This window comes from Eulemur rufifrons, chromosome 17 (genome assembly GCF_041146395.1).
Source record: "Eulemur rufifrons isolate Redbay chromosome 17, OSU_ERuf_1, whole genome shotgun sequence".
Lineage (NCBI taxonomy): Eukaryota > Metazoa > Chordata > Mammalia > Primates > Lemuridae > Eulemur > Eulemur rufifrons.
The window spans coordinates 30983169-31009452 of record NC_090999.1 but is presented as its reverse complement, the minus strand read 5'-3'; the positions used below and the strand labels follow the sequence as shown (position 1 = coordinate 31009452).

At 34.8% G+C, this 26284-nt stretch overlaps 1 protein-coding gene across 1 annotated transcript in view; it reads left to right on the top strand.

The window, feature by feature from the left end:
* Positions 1–21481, top strand: part of EMB (embigin) — a 43149-nt gene extending 21668 nt beyond the window's left edge. The window contains exons 3-9 of the mRNA XM_069492383.1: positions 3499–3685; positions 3922–4010; positions 11236–11363; positions 13588–13864; positions 14683–14716; positions 17647–17701; positions 18245–21481. Of these exons, the coding sequence (XP_069348484.1) occupies positions 3499–3685; positions 3922–4010; positions 11236–11363; positions 13588–13864; positions 14683–14716; positions 17647–17701; positions 18245–18262 (788 nt within the window). The 3' untranslated portion in view covers positions 18263–21481. The remainder of the gene's footprint in view (positions 1–3498; positions 3686–3921; positions 4011–11235; positions 11364–13587; positions 13865–14682; positions 14717–17646; positions 17702–18244) is intronic.
* The last annotated feature ends 4803 nt before the right edge of the window (positions 21482–26284 follow it).

Sequence of the window (26284 nt, the reverse complement as noted above, 5' to 3'; positions counted from 1 at the left end):
AGTTTTTATTATATTTCCCAGGTGAGACAATGGTGAGAAATAAGTAGCTAGCTATTTAACAATTGCTAAATTATGTTTCTAGTGCTTTTCTTATGATAGTACTTTTTACAGTCTCATGAAATACGTATTGTTCCATTTTACAAATAAGGAAACTGTGGTATCCAATATAAAGATACTTTGTATTGCAAATGGAAAGTATCTAATCAGGGCAGTTACATAATTTGAGTTTTGCTTTTAGAAGGACAACTTTGGTGTCATTATAAAAAATAGATGGAGGAAGAAAAAGTAGCCAAGAGAAGTAAGGAGGTCATTTGCTAGTCCTAATGAAAAAAATAAGGAGGGTTGAAGAAATTTGGGCAAATTTGATTGATATTTTAGAGGTAGAATCAAGTGAATACTGCAGTATGTGATTCAGTGTTAGAGGTCAGGGGAAGGAAATGCTAATGGATCTCCCTTGGATATATTCAGTTTGAAGTACCCATGGGATAGCCAGGTTTAGATGCTCAGTAGACACCTGGAGTTATGAGGCCTGGAGATCAAGAAAGAAGTCTTGAATGGAGCTTAGAGTTTTGCAGATAAGGAATATGAGAGGTAAAAGTTGTATCCAATGCAGGAATCTCAAATGGAGAAGTATAGAGACCAGAGAGCAAAATTCCAAGTGGCAACAACATTTAAGGGGCAATTGGAAGAATTTTTGTGTGGCTAGCAAAATATTTAGAGTCTTGTAGGGTAATGAAATAGAAGCCAAGTAAGGGGAATTTCAAGGAATAGGTAGTGTCTGGCAATATTCTAGAGACATCAAATGTTATTTTTTGTTTTCAGCATAAAATTCAATTCAGCAATTTTGCAATTATACAAGCACTTATTTCAAGCATGTGCTCACAAAGCACTTTACTGTTTGCAAACTTTGCACCTGGTCATTGCTTAAGAAAGCATTTTGTAAAGTTTTAAATGTAATTAAAAGTAATATAATATTTCATTTAAGTTCTGTTTATTTTTTCTTTCCACATTTTGGCTCTACATTCTACTTTTAATTATACCATACCATTATTGAGTATTAGAAGAACTTGAGAAATTTGCTTATGTAATGCCGTGCCCTCTCCCAAATACAGCTCTTTCCTTTTCCCTTAAGAGTAACTCCCACTATTCTGATTTTTATTCTCACTTCCTTGCTTTTCTATATTGTTTTATTACCCAGGTGTGGATCTAAGTATTAGAGCTTAGTTTTGCTTTTCTTTTAAAGCCATTTTTAAGTATCTTATAATCTGCAGGTTTCCTTAACAAACCTATTTCTCTCTCTCTCTCTTTTTTAACTTATCTGTTGAAAAAAACAGATCATTTATCTTACAGAGTTTTCCCACAATCTGGATTTTGTTGATTACTTTCATGAGATGTAGTTTAGTGTGTTCTTCCACATTCTGTACTTCCTATAAACTGAGAATTGGATCTAGAGACTTAATCAGTTTCAAGACACCCCCCCTTTTTGACAAGATTACTTCCTAGGTGGTGGGGTTCGTCCTCAAGAGGCACATAATTCTGTTTTTGAGATTATTGCAGCAGTTGATGCAAAATGCCTAGAACGATCATTTACTATGGGTTGCAACATCATTGTAGTATATTCTGTGTTTTCTTTTTTATTTATTTGCTGGAATTCTATAAAGAGAAAGCTTTCTTTCTTTACTATTTTGTTAGCCAGTACTACAATTAGTATCTAGGACAAGCAAGGTACACGCTTGATATTTTTCTTTTATTTCCCGGTGTTCTGCATAAAGCTCCTATGAGCATTCTTTTTCTTTTTCTATTTTTTCCCTGAGACAGGGTCTCCTTCTGTCACCCAGGCTAGAGTGCAGTGGTGTTATGATAGTTCACTGTAACTTCAGACTCCTGGGCTTCAGTGATCCTCTTGCCTCAGTCTACCAAGCAGCTGGGACTTCAGGCATGTGCCAGGATGCCCAGCTGATTCTTCTATTTTTTATAGAGATGGGATCTCATTCTTGCTTAGGCTGGTCTTCAACTCCTGGCCTCAAGCAATCCTTTTGCCTCAGCCTCCCAAAGGATTACAAGTGTGAGCCACTGCTCCCGGCCTGTTTCCCACTGTTCAAAATTAAAGTTGGCTTTATATATCCTTTATAACTAGGGTGTATTTGTGTGTGGGTGTGGGTATGTGTTGGCAGAATTAGTGGTTGCGAGTCTGAGTATTAAACTGAAGAAGAAAAGACTTGAGGCTGTTACCGCCCTTACTTGACTGGACCCTCAGCAGAAATCTGGGAGACTAGTTAGTGAGGCTCACACTTGCCGGCTTGGTCCTTAGATCTCAACTGCAGGCTCAAAATCTGCTGGGGAGCCCCAGCCATCCCATCCTCCTTGCCAAACTGTCAGGGAGAAAAAAACTTTCCCTTAACCATTTTAGGTTCGGAGAATTAAACTGACAAAAGAGAGATTAGCAAAACAAAAGACAGGCTTAATCCTGTATGCACCGGGGTTCACTGAACAAAATGTGGCTCAAAGGAGCAGTTAGAATTTGGCGCTTATATACCATCTTAATAGAGTAATAGGAGGGGGAAAGTCCACTTATGGAAAAACAAATGACTTTTTGGAAAGATAAATGAGCCCTTGGGAGACTAGATGGGAGATGTGATAGTTTTGTGACAGTGTCTATTTGGGTGTGGTGTGAAGACTTCTGTCTGGTGATCACAGGCAATCTTCCCTGTTGCTCCTAGGGAGGGGATTTATGACAATTGAGATTGTTTTGAGTTCTTTCGGGAGGCTCTGCTTTTAGTCAGAGAAGAGATTTCAGGAACTCAAATGTCTTCTGCTCAAAATATTTACATTACAGTGGCATATTCTGGACCCCTTAAATATATATGTATATGTGTGTGTGTGCGCTTTTAAGGTAAACACCTCATGAGTTCATACTGACATTTTAAATTCAGTTAAAATTCAGAGCTACAGGATACTTATTTAAATTGTGTCTTACATCTATAGCTATATCCAGCCCCCCTACAGCTTTTTCAGAAGACTGGGAATGGTAAAATATAGTCTATCGCTCAAATCCACATTGCACAAGAATCATTCTTGTAGTAGCTACCCACGACATGATTACTGAAAAGAGTTAAAGCAGCCACTCCATTCTCACCCCACCTGTGTGTTTGTCTTTACAGTTGTGCTGTTTCTACACTGTCAGAGCATATGGCACACACGTTTTACAGTTCTCTCCCGCCTATGTTCCCTTCAGCTACAGAGATTTTAACGAGATAAATGTCACAGCCTTGGGCTTTTGTGATTCTGTTAATGTTAGATGAAAACGTGTCTTCAGGTGTGCCAGTGAAAGAGAATAAGAACGGGAACCAAATCTATGTTGACAGAGGAATAATGCTTCAAACAAATGAATGCTACGTTAAGAAATTGTTGGTAGAATACTGTTCTTAATAACTTAAAATGTATGTTGGATTTCCCCCAAATGTACCTTTCACATTTTGTCTTCTTTTGTGCTAATAGAACATTCCAGTATGCCAGTAGAAAAAAATATCACTTTAGACAGACCTTCTAATATACAACTCACATGCCAGTTAACAACATCTAGGGATTTGAATTCAGTAAATGTGACTTGGAAAAAAGATGATGAAATACTTGGGAATGATTATCTTATCAATGCAACAGGAAACATCCTATATACCCAACACACGTGAGTATATAAAATCCTAACCACTATTGCTAGACAAAATTAGCTCAATTCTAAGTATTTTTGTTGACTGAACATTCTTTCCTTTGCAGTCACTTGAATGTTATGCTAATATTCTAATTTGCATATTTACAGAATTATCTCTATTTTTAAATTTTGATTAATGGCTAAGTCTTTTCATTTTCATTAAGAAGGTTTTTGAGAACTAAGCCTATATTAATATCTTGAATTATCTTTAGGTTCACCATCATTAATAGCAAACAAATGGGAAGTTATTCTTGTGTCTTTCAAGAGGAAAAGGAACAAAGGGGAACATTTAATTTCAGAGGTCAGTATTAATAACTTGAAGATTAATTAATAACTTTGGCTTTATGTTCTGAGATTTCTAAATCTTCCCCTATTTTTAAATAATCATTACCATAATAAACAATATAGCTGAAAGAAAATACTTTCCACTGAATCACAAGAGGCAACCTTGAAAATGGTCTTGAATCTCCCAATCCACTTCCCTCCTGCTTTCTTCCACTCCCCAATTTAAAGCACAGGTATTAGTTCAGAAGGCCACTCTACCAGGTTATTTGTAAATCATATCAATCTCTTGAATTTATTTATTTATTTATTCTCTAAAATATGGAGCTTTTGAAATAGTCCTCCAGATTTCCAAGTTATTGTGTTCCTGCCTGTGAGAATATGATTTGATGTTCTATATCCGTGGCTCCAGGATGTGGAATTTTAGGGATTCATAAAATTTAAAAATAACATGGAGATGCACAGGGTTTGCCCACTTTTCATCTCACCAAGTAAGGACATTTAAAAATATATACAAATCTCAGAATATCATCCACAGCTCTCTCCCATGGGAACAAGCCTATCAAAGTATTTTACTATTATTATCATTAAACCAAAACTTTAGAAGATCTGAGTCCCAAAATGAGGGCTAGTTGTTTGAGTTGGATAATTATCTTCATGAAAAACCTCATAGTTTATGGTAGATAAATGAATGATAGTATCCATGCCAGTATTTGGGGAATGCAATTTGTCACCATATTGGCTTCTTTGGGCTCTGCTTTGCATTAATTTCCCAGGGAACATGAAAATCGTTCTCTAAAAGTTTTGTTTTCCTAAAAGTTCTGATGTCTGACTAGCTGCTCTGACAAAGCCTAGATACGATCCCCAAGGCCCCACCCATAGCAGGATGGCCTGCTTCATCACTGCTGTGGTCTAAGGCACCTCACTCCTGTATCCCTCACTGAGTCTTCTCTGCCTTTGCTTGGTTTTGTAGTTGCTCCAACTTGGTAAATATAATAAATCCTTGTATTTATATACTTTGGTCTCTCCAAAGGCACATAACTAGTAGCATTCTTTGATTGTTTTCATCATGTATATTCTTTCTTAACTTTCCTTCCTCTATTTGCCTGATTTAACTCAGTAAAGGAATAGTTACACCATATATATTTCCTCTCTGTTTCCTTTTCCTTCCCCCTTTCATTCCCATTTCTTCTTCTCTCTGCCCTCCTTTCCCCTCCTATTCCCTTATTCTCTCCTTTTCCTTGTCTTTTTTCCCTTTTTTCCTTCTTTCCCTCCCTCTATCCTTCTTTCCTTTCCTCTTTCTCTCTTTTCTTTCTCTTTCTTTTTTCTTTTTCTCTTCCCTCCAAATAAGCAAAAAAGAATATTAGACACCCCCACACTCAAAACTCCCATAAACATATTTTATTGAGTCTTTTAAAAATATGTCAAGAAGGCCTATGGGTCCTGAGGAAATGCTCATCAAATCTTGTGACTTAAAGTGCTCCCAGGTGATTCAGTTTTAAACACAGATTTGTTTTTGTTTTTCTTTGAAATAGCATTGTTCTCTGGAAATATATACTAGTCATGCCTGCTTGAAGTTTATTAAATATATTACATTTTTTCTATTAGCTCTCTTGTAATAAATTACTTAAATATATGGAAGTGATCATTCTTGCCTCTACTGTGAAGATTAACAAAAGTGTTTTCCTTTTCAACATACCAATACATTTAATGCCAAGTTTTCTTAGGGAAGGCCTCTTGATTCCTCAGTAATTTTGAGATAGCTTAGATGTTGCCAGCTGGAGCCAGGAACATGAACACAAGGCCTAGGTTTTAAATCAAGTCTTTACAGAAGGCAAAGAGTCATTGAATATTTACTTTTTTTTTCTAGTTTGCTTGAAGCAGTTTAGTTTAACTAATTCATTTTTAATGCCCATTTAACATGAATTTGGTTTTTAAGTATGTACTATATCCTAAAGATATTTATAAAATTCATAAGGTGGGTCCTTCCGGATCTTCTTTGGTAAAACAATTCTCTATAATTCATCTGAATTGAATATTGCTTGGAGAAGTAATTTTATTTCAGTAGAATTTAAAGGCATCTACAGAACAATTCATGTTATAATTATTTAATTAGGTCTGTAAGGCTTATAGAACAATGAATATTTTTGTAAATGTCTGATTATCCTCTTTTCCCACATGGTTCGCTTATGGTTTTTCTTAAAAAGAATAATTATTTTTTGTTAGCAGTATTACGATTGAATGTGGATAAAAGCCTGTTTTATTCTCTATTTTAAATTGAGCCAAAATTTTTTTTCTGCCATTGACTACATGAGTCAACTATAGTGCATGAGCCTGAACCTTCAGAATGATTCATCAGCAAAGTCCCTGCTTCTGTCTTTATGGAAGCTGGTTGATGCATGACTACAAGATTGTAAAAGGGTCTCAACATCACTTATTAGCACGATGCCAAAAATCCTGCTGACTTTGTGTGTTTAGCTGTTGACACCAGGACAGGGGAGATGGCACAAGTATACACTGGAAGCTTGCAACTGCTAATATGGTGGTGATAACATTTCACCTGAGAAAGATGGGTGTTTCTCAGTAGTGGGTCAAATATTCTGAGTAGTTACTAAAACTACTCAGAATATTTACATATATTCATCAATGTTAAACTGTCTTAGTAGAAAGTATGCAGACGTTTAATTGGCAAAGAACAAGAACTTTTTGCAAGTCATGGTGAGATCTGATAGTACCAAATGCTGTGAAACCTGTCATGGCTTAGCTGTCTTCTCCTAGAAGGCTCCAAAAAGTCAAAAGTATGTAAAAATAGCATAGTAGCATCAGCTGGGACTTCAGTCCTGAATCCCACATTTGAAATCCAGTTAGCAGTCTTTGACAATATGGTTATCAGCCATATGTTGCAGAGCAGAAGAAGGGATTATGTTACTTTGGGCATTAGTTTCGGGGCCAGACAAGAAAACAATTTTGGTCTCAACTTCTCCATGTCATCCCTTAGTCATTGTCAGTTATCTGCAGTTCACAGTCTGATCTTAATATTTAATGGTGTTGGTTTAATAGTGTAACCATGTGTTTCTCACCCAAATCTCATAGAATACCTAAGATTTTTGTTGAAAAGCCCCTTTCAGCTGCCATAAGTATGCTTCCCAAGTATTTATCTCATAGAGACTTTCTGAAAAGTAGCGTATCTTCTGTGTTTATCTCCCAAGCGTTACCTTTCTTCCACTTTTTATACTTAGCCTATGAGTAAATCTCAATATTTTGATCCTATTTCAACACATATTTTCCTGTTAAAGCATGACCTAATCACCAGAAAAAAAGCATGCTGAGATTGAGAAATAGGATATCTGGGAGATAAACAACCTGGGAAAGCAGAAACTATGCCCTTCACTAGTGCCTGACACAAAGTCTGCACTTCAAAGCAGTGTTTGTTTTAAGGTGAGCCTAGCCTGGCTTTAGGTCACTGTATAGTTCCAGAGCTGCACTAAGGTGACTTCTCCCTCTCCACAAGGAACTCAGGAAGTGTGGCTCGACTCTACCTGAGGTTTGGAAGGAAACTTGGAGCTTCAGAAAAGGATCCCTAGTTTAGCCAAGGTCCAATCCCTGCTTGATCGGCAGGTCTTTAGTTGACACTTCTAAAACAGGGTTGATCTTTCCAAGTGGGATTTTATCCCTCAAATGCTTTTATGTTCTTGTACTTCACCAATTAATAAAACCACACCAGTTGTTGGGTATTTTGGAAGCAAGTATGATTAGAAAGAATATTGAGCTGATAGATCAGTAGAGCTTTGTCAGAATATCCAAGAATAATTGAATTCTCGCTTGGTCCAGTTACTCCCTCTCAGAACAAAATCTCAGATATGGAAATATGCACACAAATGGGAAACCGAAACATTTTAATGTTGGCCAGCCTTGGAGCAAACCTTGCTGTGGAAATCCTTGGAAGGCTTGACCACATGGACGGCTGGCTTCCTTTTCCTCAGCTAGGTCTTGCCTTAAACCAAAGCAGACAAGCCTATTCCTTCACAACCTAAACTCAGTTTGGTACTTACCACTCTAGAGAGAAGACACACCCTCTTGAACTAGGAAAAAAAAAAAATAATGCTGAGCATGGAGCTGAGTTATTTATGCCACCATTCCCAATTTTCCTAAAAAAGCTCCAATCAATACTACGGAATATGACCAACCCAGGAACATCCTCCTATCTAGGGCTAGAAAACAGGAAGGTTGAATGAGAGGAAGAAATTTATACACAGGTCAACAGGGACCTCGCTCCACAGACCAATATCCATACTTGCCACAGCCTCCAGTATCTAGTGAAGAAACTGGCTCTACTATGAGAAAAACAATACAGAATAAAATGTTTTGTGGTTCAACCTAATTGAGCCTTCAACATTTTGTCATTTAAACAGTTTCTTGTTTCTCAAGAACTTAAAATATACTTGTTAAATTAATATTAGGACAGATGGTTGGCCTAGTATCATGGATCCAAGAGTTGCTGCCAATTTTCTTACATTGGTTATTTTCCTCAATCACAGTGCTATCTGGGTCTACAGACGAGCTCTGAAGGAGTAGTGGTAGACTAAGCAAATTGAAGAAAACTAGCAAAAGTAGCTTGACCTAATAGGGCAGAACACCTCTATTAGAGACACTCTCTTGACTTGACTTTTTTTTTTTTTTTTATTACTAAGAGGGATTTTTATAAATAAGAGGGATTGCAATTGCCCTCTTACTTAAAAATTTAGCTCATGGTTGTTGCATCAAAGTATACTTTGCTTTATTCTGCCTTTTCTTATAAAACCACTGTTATCATGTTATCCTTGGGTTTTATAATAATATGTAAAGTTATTTCATGTATTCTTTCTACTTCATATACTACATAGATCTGGGAACAAGGTTTTCTTCTTAACTTTTTAAACCAATTTCATTTCTTGTTATTGGTAAGAAGCAGTAATTAGGCACCCCTATTTAAATTGTTCTAATTTATACTTAAATTATAATGCTTATACAAACATACTCTTATTTTACAGTTTTAGCCAAGCATTAGAGTATGTGGTTAAAACAGCAGAATTTGTTTTAGAGCTTCATTGAAAAGTTGTTTACCACATGGTATTCAAGGTTGAGTTGGTACCATCACCTGCATGTAAAAGCTACCGTTTCTTCATTCTTCTCATGGGCCTTGTCTCTTGTGAATTCATCTCCTGTTTTTGTTTTTTTTTTTTTATTGTTTTAATATCTTTTCTCAGATGGACTGGGCAGTCCATAAAGGACTGAATTTAGAGCCCTTTCCTCATTCTTGGGGGTTTGCACATAGTCCCGTGGTTATGAGAAGTTTTCAGATGAATTTCCAGTGCCCTTTTTTTTTCTAGGTCTTATTTATTTTCTGTGCCACATGGCCAGCTGGTCTAGAAATCATTCTTCCACATGAAGATAATCCATCCTATTAAGCTGGTTAATGATCACTGTGCTGAAAAGCCATGAGCATTACAAATTGTAAGAAAGTTTAATTAAGAAAAACAGTACAGCCTAAATCAGTCACACATACTCACCTCACCTGTCACCGCCCTCAGGAGCATCCTAGTAGTTCCTTACTAGGTGTTCATAAACTAGTAGTGGGGGATTACAAATTCTGATTGGTAGTTCACATCTTTGGTTAATGTAAAATTGTAGACCATTCAATTTCATCAAAGCATGCTTTCTTGGTTATGAAAAGCATGGAAACCACTGACTTACAGATTGCTCCGTCACCTCTTATGTTTACTTGCACTGTTTACGCCTTCATAGGTGACATACCTTCCTTTTATTTGCATATCTTTATTGAATGAGTAGTGCCTTATTCGTCCCTGTACTGGTTAGCACTCCTGGTGAAGGGGAGAGAGATATATCAATTATATTGGATCCAACAGTGTAGGCCCGTTTTAAATAATAAGGAAAAAGGGAAAACTTACCTCACTCACCATTGTAATATTAATCAACTAAGGACAGAAGCCATAAAGAAACCCTATTCTCCAACTCTGTTTTTACCCCTTGTCTGGTGGTTGTACACATCAGACTTTATTTCCAGTTATTACCAAATTATTTTTCTCTTCCTCATCTTACAATTCATATATCTGGCAAATGTTCACTTATCTTTGGTAGTAGAAACTCAGAAGCACTTGGAAAATGTTATTTAATCCAGAAGCCCAACTTTAGCAATTAAAATTGATCTTTTTATTCCTAACCCTGACCATCCCGAATATAAAACCTAAAAATAGAACAAGTGCATATTAAATAAATATATAAAATTTATCAATTATAGTATTAAAAATTTAGACATTATAATTTCATCCATTCTTTACCAACTAGCAAATTAAAATAAAAAAAGCCTGTTAAAATTAGTAAAAGAAATCAACAAAAGAAATCTTTGTTTATCTTTCTGCATCTCCAATGTAAGTATGCATTTTTACAATATATCCTTCAAGATCAATCAGAAGGAACTGATTTCACCATGTAGGCTTTTCTTACATTGCTTATGTTCTTATGTTTTAATTTTCTTTACCAAGTTATTTATATCCCTAAAACTTCATTTCTCTAAATTCAGTGCTCATTTGTATTCTGTTACTATTGGCATTTGCTTCAAACTTCCATGACTAAGAAATTTATCATAATGAATATTAGGTTTTTTTTTTTTTTTTTTACAAAATCACATAAAAGTGTTTTTTAATCTCATTTTTTTTTCTGACACTTCTGTTTTTGTCAATTTTCCTTTGCTCCTTTCTCATGTTCCCACCTTCTGTTAACTCTTTGCTGGCTTTTCATAAATCTGTATCAACTGAAGATTTCTTACCCTGGAAATTTTGTCTTCTCACTCAAAGGCTATCTAAGCCTAAAACTTTGAAGGAAGAAATTGCTGTAAGGTAACTTAGTAGGTGAGAAGAAAGAATAGACTGGAAAACATGAAATTTCTTTCTTATCTAAAACATGTAATGATTTATTATAATACTTTCAATTGTTATTAGGCTCAATAACAGAAGACCTCTCTTCCATTTCTACATGGGAGACAATTATATTGGAGCTATCTAACCACTACTATTACTACTACTACTGACTATACGCTAACTACTGTAAATTAGTTTCATTGTATATGTAACTAAATTACATAAAATCATGTATTAATGAAAAAATTAAAGGAGAAAATTTCCTAAAATTTAATGCATCCCCTTTATTTAAACTGTTTCAGTAACATTTCCCTAAACTTTTCTTAGTCCCCAAAGTTCATGGAAGAAACAAACCATTGATCTCTTATGTGGGGGATTCTACTGTCTTGACATGTACCTGTGACGATTGTCTTCCTTTAAATTGGACCTGGTACAGTAGTAATGGGAGTGTACAGGTAAGAGCATATTTCTTTGATTTGAAAGAAACAAAAAAACTCATTTATTTTATAAATAACAAGATTGTAAGACACTCAAAATTCCTAGGATGATTTATACTTCTGTTATCTTGTTTGTTAGTATATATTCATAAAGAACAGAGATAAATGGAGTTGTTATTTGAGGTTTTGGCATATTACATTATATTTCTGAAGATACTCTTAATGTTTCCTTAGCTGGTACTTTGTTTAAGAGATTTAACAATATTTTAAAATTCTTTGAAAGGAAGTTAAAATTCACTTTTAGTTGACCAGTTTAGAAATAAAACCATCAAAAATATTTTGTTTTCTTATTCCATGAAAGTAACTAGAAAAAAAAAAAAAAAAGCCAGCCACCTTTTCTTACTTCTTTCTCCTGAAATATTAACAATATTATTTGAGAAAAAAAACTGAACATTTGGTAACTGAAATCCTGGGTTCTATCAGCAGGTGCCATTGGCCTTTTTTTGGCCCTCAAGATACCTAAGGGAAGTCAAATACTTTTAATTCCTATTTTTTGAAGGGAAATGGTTATTTAAAGGGCTGATATTAAGAAAAACATTTCTGGCTTCCTTTCTTTTTCCCAATTGCCAGGAAAATTTAGAACATTGTTCTTTAGGGGACACCTTTCTCTTGCCCTGGTGCTAATGAGCATTGAAATTAAAGTCTTGTTAAAGGCAAGCTATAATTCTAGAAAGAACATATGAGACAATGTAGATCTTACAATGAAATGTTAAATTCCTTCTTAGACAAAATTGCTGCTACCATAAACTATTGAAAGACAACAGATGAAGGACTTAGAAACGAGTGTGACTTATTCTGTGATAACATAGGTTTGATTTTTCAACAAAATAGCTCTAACCAAATCACATGGTTGTATACTTAAGCCATTAATACTTCTGCTTCTCACTGATGATTAGGAAAATCAATCAAAAAATATAAATACTTTTAAAAGCATGTACATTTTTAAAAACAAATACCAACTCTGGTATTCAAAATATAGCTTAATTTATTTATACATGTGATACAACAACATGTGAAAAACAATAGCCTAAATCTAATTATATTAAACTTTGAGAATATTATTTTACATGTGCCTGTGCTTCTTTCCATTTGCTGTCCTAATTATTATCCTCTTTATTTGGCCCTAAGCCCAAGTCATATTAGGGTATAAGAAAAGTTCAGGGGACAGGGGACAGGTCAAAACTTTAGATCAAGTGTTTTTTTTCCAAAATGTAGACCAACCATATACATCGGAATCAGCTGAGTACTTATGAAAAATGCAACACTTTGATTTATCAGCTCTGACTCAGAAAGGGTGCATTTGTAATAAGCATCCCAGGCAGTGCTATGCACATGGATCCAGGTTGCTATAATTTTTGACAAATAATAAACTCACAGACGGTTCTTCCTCAAATAACCCCTGAGAATATTTGTATGCAGATCAGCATTTATTGCACAGTACAGTTGAGTGATAAAGCAGGGAAGGCATCAGATGGCCTGGGATTAAAATTTAATTTAAATAGATTAAATAAAACAGTCTCTGAATAGCTTAGAATGGCACTTGGAAGCCTGGGGAAAATCCATCAAATCACAGATGCCCGCTTGCCTGAGAGAGAAAAATTCATATATGAAAGGACAGAAGGGGTGCAGTCTACCTCGGATCCCAGGCCCACAGGGGGTCCTGCCGTTCCTTCTACATCAGTTCCAAAGGCCTGAAAATTTCATCTTCAGTTCCAGCCTGGGGAACTCCATGGTCAGAGTGAGTGATCTTCCTTTATAAGAATGATCAGAAATAGTAGCTTCAGGGGTAGTAGTTGTTTCAGTGTGTGCCTGTGCGTGTGGAGGAGGAAGTACTTTGACTGAAGAGCTAGTCAGGGATTAGAATGTGAAGACCATATGGCTGGAATTTTTCTGGGTGTAATTCTCATATAATATTTACCCATGATGACCTACTCACTTGTTGGTAGTTTTAAACATTCAGTGCTAAATCCTTACAGCAAAGTATACTTTTTTCTTTACCTCCTGGGAGAGCAAACCCTGGTAAGACTTAAGCTCTGTTATATATGATTTCCCACAAGTTGTAATATGCACTTTTCTAGTAAGCAATTTTCTTGACACTATCCAACATCAAAACTAGATCATATAGAACTCGTATCTTTTATGCACTATGATAGAAGTGGATTTTAATGTTTCCTTATATTAGGTTCCTGTTGGCATTCAAAAGAATAAGTATGTGAGGAATGGAACATATGCTAATGAAACAAGTCTCAAGATAACAGAGCTTTTGGAGGAAGATGGAGGATCTTACTGGTGCCGCGCATTATTCCAATTAGGGGAGAGTGAAGAACACATCGAACTTGTTGTGCTGAGCTTTTTGGTGCCCCTCAAACCATTTCTTGCAATAGTCGCTGAGGTGGTTCTTTTAGTGACCATTATTCTGCTTTGTGAAAAGTACACCCAAAAGAAACAGCCAGACTCAGGTAGGATTTTTGTTTTTAGACAATATTATTACTTAAGTGTGATAAATGTTACTTAACTATGATAAGTATTAATATTATCACTCAGTACATTTCAATGACTTATGGTTTTTGAGAAAAATCCAATTGTTCTTATTTGGAGCAGTATTTATGTTAATAACAATGGTGACAATGAGCTAGAGCCTATATTAATGGTCTTCCTGCTTCAATTCCTTAAAAAAAATTTTAGTATTAAAAAATACCATTTTTCCCCTTGTCTTTTGGTGCTTACTGGTACTTAAGCACCCGTTAGGTGATATGTGTTTTAGCACTGGACTATTAGAAAAATCTATGATAGCTTAATATCAAAGCTCTCAAAGGCAATTGGTCTTTCACTTTGATGATTCATTTTAAAAATATTTTATCAAACATTCTGGAGTTCTTATAAAAGAAACATTGTCCTATCAGTTTCCTATTTTTGTAGCCTGTGCTTGATGGGTTACGGGTTGAGAAAGCAAATTGATTTTTCATCCTGTATTTTTTTCCCGATTTTGTACTAAATTTTGAATAACTTAAATAATGACAAACCAACTAATCGATCATACCTTTGAAAATACAAGGACACTAAACTATGCTTGATCACAAATGCAGGTAAGGTCTGTGCAGATAAAGAAGATAAGCGTGAGGAGGTGCACCCATCTAAGGTAGCACACCTCACCTTCATTCTAAACAGGAACAACAGCACAGTGCCTTCTTACTTAGGGGGGAGGGTTAATTGAACATATATGTTCCATAAAAAATAAAAGCAAACTTAATAGTCATATTCTTCTTTTGTTACACAGACAATGAGAAAGAACTTGAACAAATTGAACAGCTGTAAGTATTATTTTTTACAGATTAATTTTCACTTGAGTACAATACAAATAAACATGAAGTTGAATGAAATGTTGGCCGGGCGCGGTGGCTCATGCCTGTAATCCTAGCACTCTGGGAGGCCGAGGTGGGCGGATTGTTTGAGCTCAGGAGTTCGAGACCAGCCTGAGCAAGAGCGAGACCCCACCTCTACTAAAAAATAGAAAGAAATTATATGGACAGCTAAAAATATATATAGAAAAAATTAGCCGGGCATGGTGGCGCATGCCTGTAGTCCCAGCTACTCGGGAGGCTGAGACAGGAGGATCGCTTGAGCTCAGGAGTTTGAGGTTGCTGTGAGCTAGGCTGACGCCACGGCACTCACTCTAGCCTGGGCAACAGAGTGAGACTCTGTCTCAAAAAAAAAAAAAAAAAAAAAAAAAAAAAGAAAAGAATGAAATGTTTACAGTTAGGAAAGAAAATCACAAGAGTATATTATGTGTCTGTTATTTTTTGTACACGTCTATGTGGTGAAGAGTGGTATCCTGCATCTGCCTACCCACCTTAGAATCCATTTCCATCGCTTGTTACCCACACGGCTGTGTGCTTTTGTTTTCTCCTGTATGAAATGAATTTAATAATAGTATTTACCATATAAGGCTGTTGGAGTGAATGAATATTGAGTATAATAAATGCTTAGTACAGGCTTTGATGCACAGAAGGTGTGCAATAACCATAAGGAAGTAGTATTTATTTAAAGAAATGATTCTCAACTTAAGAGCTCTTCAAAAATACAGTGCTCAAACTTTGCTGCATCTCCTAGATCAGAACCTCTGGGATTGGGGCCAGGGCATCTGTATTTCTTGGAAACATCTACCAATGGTACCGATTCTCTGTCATGTTGAAAATCACTGGCCTAGAATTCTATTAGTCATTATTTTTGAGAGAACACAAATTGTGCCACAAGTTCTCTTACAGACCCCTTTGTTTAGAGTTGAGCTTGAGAAGGGCTGGGAATAAAATCACAAGAGATATCACTTGTTTTGGTGAAGGTGGGAGTTCCTAATTCTTCCAAACCACACAGGTTAGTTTAGAGACCAGTGATGGAAGTGCTTAAGACTGGGATTAGAGTCTGAGCAACATAGCTAAGGGCTGGAGACCAGGCAAATGAGACCCGATCAAAGTTGCTGAAAGAAACTGAAGAAATGAAGGCCTGAGCAACTGTTACTAACACACTTGGAGTTTATGAGCCAATGTGAGATCTGAGGTGTGAGTACTATAGCCATGGATGGCAGGAGTGGGGCAGACAGTTGTCATTCACATATCTGTGGACATTATTCAAATAGTCATGTTTACTGAGTTCACATACAACAGGCAAAACAAACCAACAAGACATAAGCTTCCAAATTAAGGGCACAAAGTAATTACATCAGGAGTCCCATAACCGAGTCTTAGAATCATGGACTCTTATGGTTGGAAGGGAATTGTACGTCTCTCAAGGCAGTCCATTCTCTTCCTGGAGAACATGGCCATCTTACTTATATTGATTTGAACTTTTAATCTTTCTGATTCCCATGTAGTGGTCCCTTTATTACTCTTAGAATCATATAAACAACATGACAGCCGTTCACATATTTGAAGACAGAACCTTGCCCAGATTCTTCTGTTCTCCCAGCTCAACCTCCCCAGTGTCCCTAGCCATTCCTCTGAGGTCACAGTTGGAAGTGGCATCCTGGTTTGTTTTAGACACACTCTGAAAGGGTGATGTCAGAATTGTGTGGACTGTACTATCACTTCTGAATAATTTAATTTTCATTTATGAGCCCTACTCTTTAATATTTTTTTCTTGAGTGTCTTAGGAACAATGTCACACTGATTCAATTTATGGTAGAAAAATGAACTTTCTGTCTTTTCTTTGAAAATTGGGATAATGTACATCATTTTCCCCATCCTTTATTGAGCCACAGAGATCACTGAAAGTGTTTCATTTTTTTTTTCCTTTTTAGGTTGTTTCGATATCTTTAGATTTAATGCAAATACCAGGCATACTTGAACTCATTCAGGTCAATCCTTTATGAATGCTCCATTTAGAATTTTTAGTAAGGAGATCAATTTTTTTGGCAGAAAATATTTTAGCATATTAGATATAAAGTATATGTAATGTTTATATACATGGTATTTAGATACCATGGTTCATATGAGTTTCTTGGTGAAAATGAGTTAAAAAAATAGTACTGAGCATATAATGTCAGAAAAAGCTGATCACTTCAAGGTAGTTCAATGAGGAGCTCACTCATCATCTGATCTACTCAATTATTTAAAACACATAATCCCACCTACCAGCACCCACAACCTCCTAACCCAATTTTGACATAGTTGATAGGGTGGTTGAATTTATTATCTAGTGGTAATGGCTTAATGAGCCTAAGTCTGCCCATAAGGTCTTGAAGGGCATTCATTATGTATAGTCATTACTAGTTTTAGTCATTATTAAGAATCTGAGGTCCACATTTGTAACCTTGCTCTAATGAACACGGGATGGATAAGGAACCATGTTTAACCTCTAATTCAATATAATAAACATATCAACTTATTGCACCTGAATCACACATATTGGCTAAGCTCTTAAGTGGCTATAAACTTGCATGTTTCAAAACAACATTTAAGTTATGGTCATAATGCTCACGCCACCACTCATCCTTGGGAAGAAGTAATTCTCACTGTGCTTAAAATAAACAAGTCTTTGTCATGATCGTAGCTGTGGCAACAGCTCTTCTCCAAGCAGTGGCATAAAAATAAAATCAATATCACGAGTAAAACATTTTTAGGAAGAATGAATTCTGTCCGTATTGACATCTTACATTTTAACTCAATAGCCATGATATAAATGGTATACTGACTTAATTTTATGCAATGTAAACATCTAGTGGTTTTCCTTTTTGTTTTCTATACAGGAAATCAGATGATAGCAATGGTATAGAAAATAATGCCCCGAGGCTCAGGAAAATTGTAAGTTATTTCTGAATGGTATTCTAAATAAAAGGTAAAGTTCAATATGCACAGGTTGTTAATCTAGTTCTTTTTTTAGTTTCATAAAAGACCTAGTCATTTACTATGTGCTTGAATATGCGTGTTTACACTCTTATAGGAGAGAATATACAGTGTAGTTATACAAAGGTAAATAGTATCTTTTTCTACCAGAGAACATGTAGCAACCAATCTAAAAGTAAGTCTATTGCACTGTCCATATATTTTTTCTTTTATCACCATGGGCTAGTTTCTTTTATAATTTTTCATGTAGCTTTATTTTGTTGTCCTCTCAAATTTTCTGGATTTTTCTGTTATTTTATTTGGTACTATAATCCACATTAGCTAATTTTCTTTACTTTCTTTAGTTTTAAAATTTCATAGTTCATCAACAGTAGAGTAGGAGATCTTAGTTTTGGCAGTAGGTTAGATCCTTTACTTCCCAGTACTTTTTGCTTTGTTCAAATAACAATTATAGAATATCCACAAATCTAATTATGTTTCATTATGCTTTATTTAACTCAGGAACCTGTGGGCCAGTGAATGCAAAGCATCGTGTCAAAGATCATGGGAAGATGTATGAAGAATTTGTATTTCAACTTTGTTTATCCTTCCTGTTAAGAGGATCTGAGTTTTTGTTTTTAAAAGGATGAAAACTTTGTGTAGTACGCTCAGCAGTAGCTTCATAAATAATATATGCTATTTCAGATCTAAAGATATATTTTTATTCTGTCATTGTTTGATATCAAAGCAGGGTAAATTGTAGTAAATACATTCTATGAGCTATAACCCAGGATAATTAATTTTATTCTGGTCTTCAAAGAACACACGGAACAGATACCAGCAAAATCACTTAATAGTTCACGGAACAAAAGTCACTCAAGACCATTTATAACCAAAGAATTCATTAAAGAGAAAGCTTTTGCCATTTGTCTTAAAATTTGTTTTTTTCCAATCATACTTACTATGTGTAGAAGTATTCGTAATCATGTAAAGTGTATTCTTCTGTGATATTGAAAAAAAAATGTGTTCACTAGGGAATGAATACTTTCTGCCTTTGCTTATGATGGTTACTGTACAGTCTCCACAGCAAAACAGTTTATTCAGAAATATTGATATTTGCATAAGGCAAGAAAATAAAACCATAGGCTTGCCTCAAAGCTCTGTCACTACAAAAGCAAAATTTCCAGTGTCATTCCACTCATAACCACTGCTTTCCCACACCAGGCTAAAGTGCCTCTTAGTCTTAAAGCAGAGCAGTGTTTTTTTTAGCCATGGGTTTTGGACTTCTTAAGGGATTCTGGTATTGATGCTTTAGGGTGTAGGCCCACATAGTCATAATGCATCACTGCTACATTGTTGCTTTTGTGGTTCATGGTTTTCTGCTATCTTTGATTTGATACCTGATTTCCCGGTATCCATGGTTGTTTAACGATCTAAAAATGTATTTTTAATGTTTTACAATAATAATTGCTTTGACTGAAATCCAGAAGTGCTAAAGAACTTTAGGTTGTTCTGACTGCCTTAGACTTATCTTCAAAAATGAGATAATTAATTTCTATTGCATATACAACTGAAATATCTTATAAATTCACTATAATCAAATAAAATCTGAATAGACATGGAAAATTATTGGTGGCTTTGAATGAAATTAAATTCATGCCACAGGGTACTGGATGAGGTCAAAGACCATGACGTGAAACCTGCTGGGTGTCCTTGGTGCTGGTGGGTCCCAGGCCCCACTGCTTGTGGGGCACCAGTTGAAACAGTCAGAAGCAAAGAGGGAAGAGCTTGAAATGGTGACGAGGAACCCACAGTTCTTGGTGACTAGGGGATTAAAGTGTGGGGAAGAGGAATTCAATGATTTTAAGAGAAATACTTTACAGAAATTTATACCATATATTGGCTAGGAAAATTATAATAACATTTTGGTAGTGAAAATTACATTACATCTTAACTAATGTTTACCAATATTACTGGTATGAATAATATACGTAAGGTAGTGATTTGGAAGCTGCTCATTATTTTGTTGCTGTAACAAAATGCAGTATTTTGTTGTAAAGCTGGTTAACTACACATATAAGTTTGCTGAACTAGAATACATCCCTTAAGTAATGCCAGAGTTCATTTTATTCTGTCTCAGAGCTATGCATTTATTTTGGCTGAATTCATTATTACTTTGATAACATTATCTTGGGTGTTAGCTATATGATGGCAGATTACCAATCAGTTAGCTTAATTAATCTACACAAGTTGAATTCGATGAAACATTAGTCAGATCTGCTATTGGACTAAGTCTAATTCAAAGTTGTATATTTGTAACTGGGTATATAGAAAATTCCGCCCCCCACCCAAAATGCAGCTTATTCTAGTATCCATCCTTCCCTTTTGCCACCACTATTTTGGCTAAAATAGTTTTCAAGTAGGAAAAATTGCTGCCCAGAGGTAAAATAATCTGAAATATTCATGTAGTAAATTGAATTTTTAAGTGGCAATTGTTGCTATAATATATTGTTTTCTAGCAAAGACAATTTACTTCAGCAACTTGAAGCAGAAAAGGTACTCAAAAATTAATGTTGATTTTTGACTTTTCAGAGACTCTCTGGGGGATTTCTGGAAAATTACCACTGTTAGATTAAAAATGGACTGCTTCCATTAACTAACCTCATGGAGATGATAAAGGGATTAATGAATAATGACCAATTACATATAGACTACAAATACTAAGGAGCAGAAAAGCTGAAGTAGGAAAATTACTCCAAGTTTATATAACAGGCACCTTGGGAAATTCTCTTAATCTTTCCAGCTAACAGAATTTTTCAGCATAAAGTAGATTTAATGATGTTATAAAATTCCCAGATACTTTCATATTCGGTTTATCCTAAAGTGTAAATCTTCTTCCTTTTCAATCTTTTTCTTTTCCCCCAGCATCTAGTTACTCAAGCCCAGATCTAGAATTCATTGTGATATTTCCTTCTCCTTTATTAATTAATACTTACTGGTTATAGATTCCTGTTCCTTTGACCTTGTTAATAGTTCATGAATCCACTCCATTACCTCCTCCTCCCTCACCAGCTGCAACAGCTAATGCCTTGATTTTCCTACCTCAATTTCCTCTTCTATCAATCCACCTTTTGTGTGGCATTGCAAGACCTCTTTCTAAAACACAAATCTCACTGTGCAACTTAATATGACATGTCACATATCTGCGGGCTCACCTTTGCCAATTCTTGATATTGCAGTTCTCTAAATTGCTCATCTCTCTCCAGTGTCTTGAACTAGCCTTGGCACATAGAGACTTGGCCCAGAATGTCTACATATGCTTCTCCCTGCTTGGCTAACTCAAGGTTAGCTTTCAAGACTTTAATCTGATGTTATTTCTTGGAGGAGCCCTCATACTCAGTGGGTCGTATACCATTTTATGTGCTCAAATAAATCCACATTTCTTTGTGTTTATTACCCTATATTGTAAATTGTACATTTGTTGGTCTATCTTCTGGATTTTGCCTTTTATTTCTATGCTCTGTACCTACTGCAGAGAAGGGTACATTAGCAATGTCTTGAAATGTGTGTTGAAAGGATGAATGTACAAATAAAAATTAAATTTCATAAATGTGGACTTATTTTGAGAAAGACAATTATCTTGTGAAAAATCAGAATTGAAAAATATTTTAACAGAGGAAAACAGGCTTTGTATAACTTCAATGTGTGCTTCTATTACTTTGAAACACACATAATAATAGAATAAAAGTTGCCATCAGATTTTCTTAAATAATGTATTAATGTGAACAAGGAGAGTTATAATTCCTAAACTATTATATAGAGAATTTTGCTTTCAACTTATTTAAATTCTTTTTGTTCTTCATGTTTCATGGATAATGTACAAGTGTAAATCCTATTTTTATCCTGTATTTTAACAAGATAATGCACTGACTTTAAACATAAAGAATTTTAGTAATTGTATTCCTTTGAATGGTATTGTGGACAGTTGATATTTGTGCCCATTCTGCTAACCTTCTCATTCCACTTCCTTCTGGCCATACATTATGGTACTTTGGAGTATCTCAGAATCTAATCCAAAATTTAATCTTAAAAGAAACTATTTTTTAAAAAAAGTTTCATTCATTAGTTTTGATCACTGGAAGCATATCATTTGTCAAATGCATTGAAAGAAAAAATTGTCATTTCTGCTTACTTGTTCTTTAGATCTTCATCTGGAGGCATTTAAGTAGGTTTATGCAAAATGATTTACTGAATATCAACAACTAATAGAAAAATGAATCTTCTCTAAATGAATAAATCTATACAGAGAATCAGGGACTTATTTCCCATTGGCGCTGTTCATCTTTAGGTGGGAATAAGTTCAAGTAAAAAGGCACAATGACCTACTTGTTCCATGCTCTGAAAAAAAAACTTGATGAATGAAAAGTAGAGGAATGACTTCCTTATTTTAGAATCTTAAGTAATATATAGGTATATAATATCTGCTTTGATTAATTAACCATAAATTTATCCTACTCTAGTATTGAGGAAAAAAAACTGGAACTAAGTGCTCTTCTTTCATAAGGTATTTAGGAATATATTTGCACTGTATCTAGAAAGTCAGTTACATGCCCTGTTTACCAAGGGAGTTCTTCAGTAAGGATATGTCATGTTGTTACATAGTAATGACTGACATATTGAGGGTATAACATGTGACAAGCACTGTGCAAAATGCTTTGAAATATTTTATCTCATTTAACCCCCACATCATCCTATGCTAAAAACTGCTATAATCTACTTTTTTTATGGATGAGGAAACTCAAGCTTAGAGAGATTAAGTAAATTGTCTAAAGTCACCCTGCCTGTTAGTGTTCAGAGTTGGGATTGAAATCCAAGGAGTCTGCCTCCAGAGCCTAAGCCTAACCACCATGTTGAACAACTCTGGCCTGCTAGTTACACACTTCTTAAAAAGTAAGGCTATTATTTATCAACTTTTTACATAAATTTATTCCTTTAGCTGGTCAGTTATATCATAAGTGCCATAATCTTATTCTCAAGCTTTATTGGACACATGCTTTGGCATTCTTGTGTCCCTGCAGTGGTGCTGGGGAATCAATACACATTTATTTTAGGGCTCTTTCGTTTTTTCTTTTCTCCTTATTTTACTTACCAATTGTGAGGGTGATGATAAAATTTATTATCTAAACACTGAAAATGGAAGAGGGTGCTGTTTATGATTTCACCAGGACATAAGGGAGAAAAAATAGACCCTATGGTCACACTTTTAGCCTGCAGAGAAGAACTAAGTACTTTATAGGTGGTCTACCCCAGACACAGGCAGTGATATCTGCAGCCAGTTGGAATGATAAACAGAAATAAACTTTCAGGGAAATAGCCATTATTAGTAAATGTAGGAAAATAGCCATTTATAGTAAATGCCAGGTGACACTCACTATAGACAAGTACCTATGATGAGACAACTTAGTAAGCCTAAAGTTTTATTATTACCCAAAGTATCTAATACGACTAAGATTTAGTGGCATTCAGAAATATGATTCACAGATTGTAAGAGAAGATGGCAAAGAAAGTCATGGTTTTGATGGCCTATAGAATGAACTGGACAATTCTTTGGACTTGTATATCTTCTGATTAATATGTCATAATGTCTGTGTGATTCTCAGTGAATCAGGCATGGTTGATTATGCTTGATTATACAATAAAATTTCCTTGTGAAATCAGTGAATATCATTCATGAATAACATTGTCAAAATTACTTTCAATCTGTATTTAGGCTGTAACATCGATATTTCTTACTTCATCATTACTCCAATAGGAAAGTGCTAGGGAATCCTGTTTAGGGTATTGGTTAAAATCTATATTTTATTTTTGTGTGTTATCTATTATGTTTAAAAACTTTGTTCCTAAAAATTGATTTTGCTATTTAATTTTTAATTTACTTCAGAAAATAATTTAGCATGGATTCTTATTTTTCTACAGTTTATTTGTTAAATGAAAATAGTAGAGTAATTACATATGTAATTAACTGTAATGCTATTTAATACTGCAAAAAGAATAGCACAAAATATATTAACAGCTTTTGTACTTTTTAAGATAGAAATGTGACCATAACCTTTTTAATTTAAATCAAGGACCATGGGTTTTTTATGATATATTTCCCAATAATTGTAATGTTTTCCTTTTTTAGCAAATGTGCCTAAATTCTCACCAGTGCCTTTCCATAATGTGTATGCAGCACAGAAAATGTCTGTATAGTCTAACTTTAGGAACTATAGGAATGTTTTAAAAATTTTTTCTGTTGCATGTAACTCAAAGGATATATCTAATATGCAAGTAAATTCAATAAAATGTACTTGTGAATTAAAAGATTAAGTATTGGAAAACATTTTCAAATTTTTAATTTTTAACATGTTTTAAAAGTGAATATAAAGGCAATTGATAGTATAAATCATTCATTTCTTTGTATATACCCATAAGAAATTTAAATTTTATAAAACAATTGATCCTTCTCATACCCAACAAAAAATTTTATCTAGAGCTGGTACTCTATTTTGACACATCAAATCAGAAGTCATTCAGAAAGGAATTTTCAAAATGTACCAAAATATATTTGGAAAGTTTAAAAGACCACTATGACCTTGATAAAAATGGACATTTAAAATGAAATTGATGCATAGAACATATTTGCTTTTTCTGGGTAAATTTTTTAAAAATTTTGCAGCATCATTTTAGATTGATTCAGCAAAAATGGTTACAAAATATTTCAAAGTTTATATTCTGTCAAAATGTCTAATGATATAGAAGGGAACCAATATTCCAAATAGGGTATTTTAATTCTACCAGTCAAGGGAAAAAGAAAAAAATATTAGGATACTAGATTATTTCACTATGTATTATATTTGCCTCTTATCTTAATCAAAATGAATATACCTTAGAATTATTAATGGCTAATAAAGAGGCGTTGTGTTCTAAAGAATGTGAGGCCAATTGAAAGGCAGTGAGTAACTGTATTTTGCCGTGACTGGATTAAAAAACAATGGTTGGGAGGTTAAAGTCTGGATAGATGGAGTGTATATACTTTCTTCTCTTCTTCCTGGTAAGTATAGCTACCAACATTAGGCCTTATAAAACAAGCAATAAAAGATTCTGACTTTAGCCAAATATTGTTACTGTGGCTCTACCTCCACCCCCAGCATCAAAGACTGAGTGGGGAACTGGGAGCCAGGAGCCAAGACCCTTACCTGAACTGGCATTGATGAGGAGCCCTCCCCTATTCCAGTGGGAAGCCCGAACTCCCACTCCTGCTCTGGAGGAACCGGGTACCTCTCCTTCCCTGGCAGAGTGAGGAACCTGGATTTCTAATTGTACCTGACAGTAATGAGGTGAAGTACCTTTTGTTTTGCACCAAAGTGGTGTCAGAGAAGGTCTGCTAAACAGAAGATTTATATAAGATCTAGGATCTCATAATACCTACAGCATAAGGTTTCAATACAAAAATCACATACCAAGAATCATAAAATTCTCAACTTGATTGAGGAAAAAAACCAACAGATGTCAACCCCAAGGTGAAACAAATGTTACATCAAAGTGCTTCAATGAACAGTTACCAACAAATGAAAAATTGAAGGCCTCAACAAATAAATACAAAGTATCAGAAAATAATTAGAAGGTATAAGGAAGTACCAAGTAGAAATTTTAAAACTGAAAAAAACAATAACTGAAGTTTTAGAAAAACTGAATAAATAAGTTTAACAGCAGAATGGAAAAGGTGGAAGAACAAATCAGTGATATTAAAGACAGAATAACAAAGATTATCTAGTTTGAACAGTGGAGATAATATAGACTGAAAAAAATGGACAGACTTTCAGAGCCCTGTGGAACTATAACAAAAGATGTAACATTTGTGTCATAGGTGTTCCAGAAGGAGAAGGCAAAGGGTAGACTAAAAAAGTATTCAAAGTAATAATAGATAAACGAGATGTGGTATATTCATACAATGGAACATTATTCATCCTTTAAAAAGAAAGAAATCTTGTCACATGATACAACACGGATGAACTTGAAGGACACTGTGCTAAGTGAAATGTCAATCACACACAAAAAAAATACTACAATTCCACTTCTGTGAGGCATCTAAAGTAGTCAAATTCATGGAAATATAAAGTAGAATGATAGTTACCAGGGACTGGGGGAGGGACAAAGGGAATTGTTTATTAATGAGTATAGAATTTCAGTTCTGCAAGATGAAAGTGTTCTGGGGATCCATTTCACAATTGAATGTACTTAAACTCTGAACTGTGCACTTAAAAATAGTTAAAATAGTAAGTTTATGTTTCTTAAGTCACAATTTAAAAAGTGATAAAATTAAAAAACCCTATAAATCTTTCAAAAGAAAAATCTATAAGACATAAGGCTTGATAAAAAGTGCACAGGCATGACATCAAAAGAACAATCCATAAAAATAAAATTGATAAAGTACACTCCATCAATATTTAAAACTTTTACTTTGTGAAGGACCTTGTTGAGAGGATGAAAAGACAAACCATACACTGGGAGAAAATATTT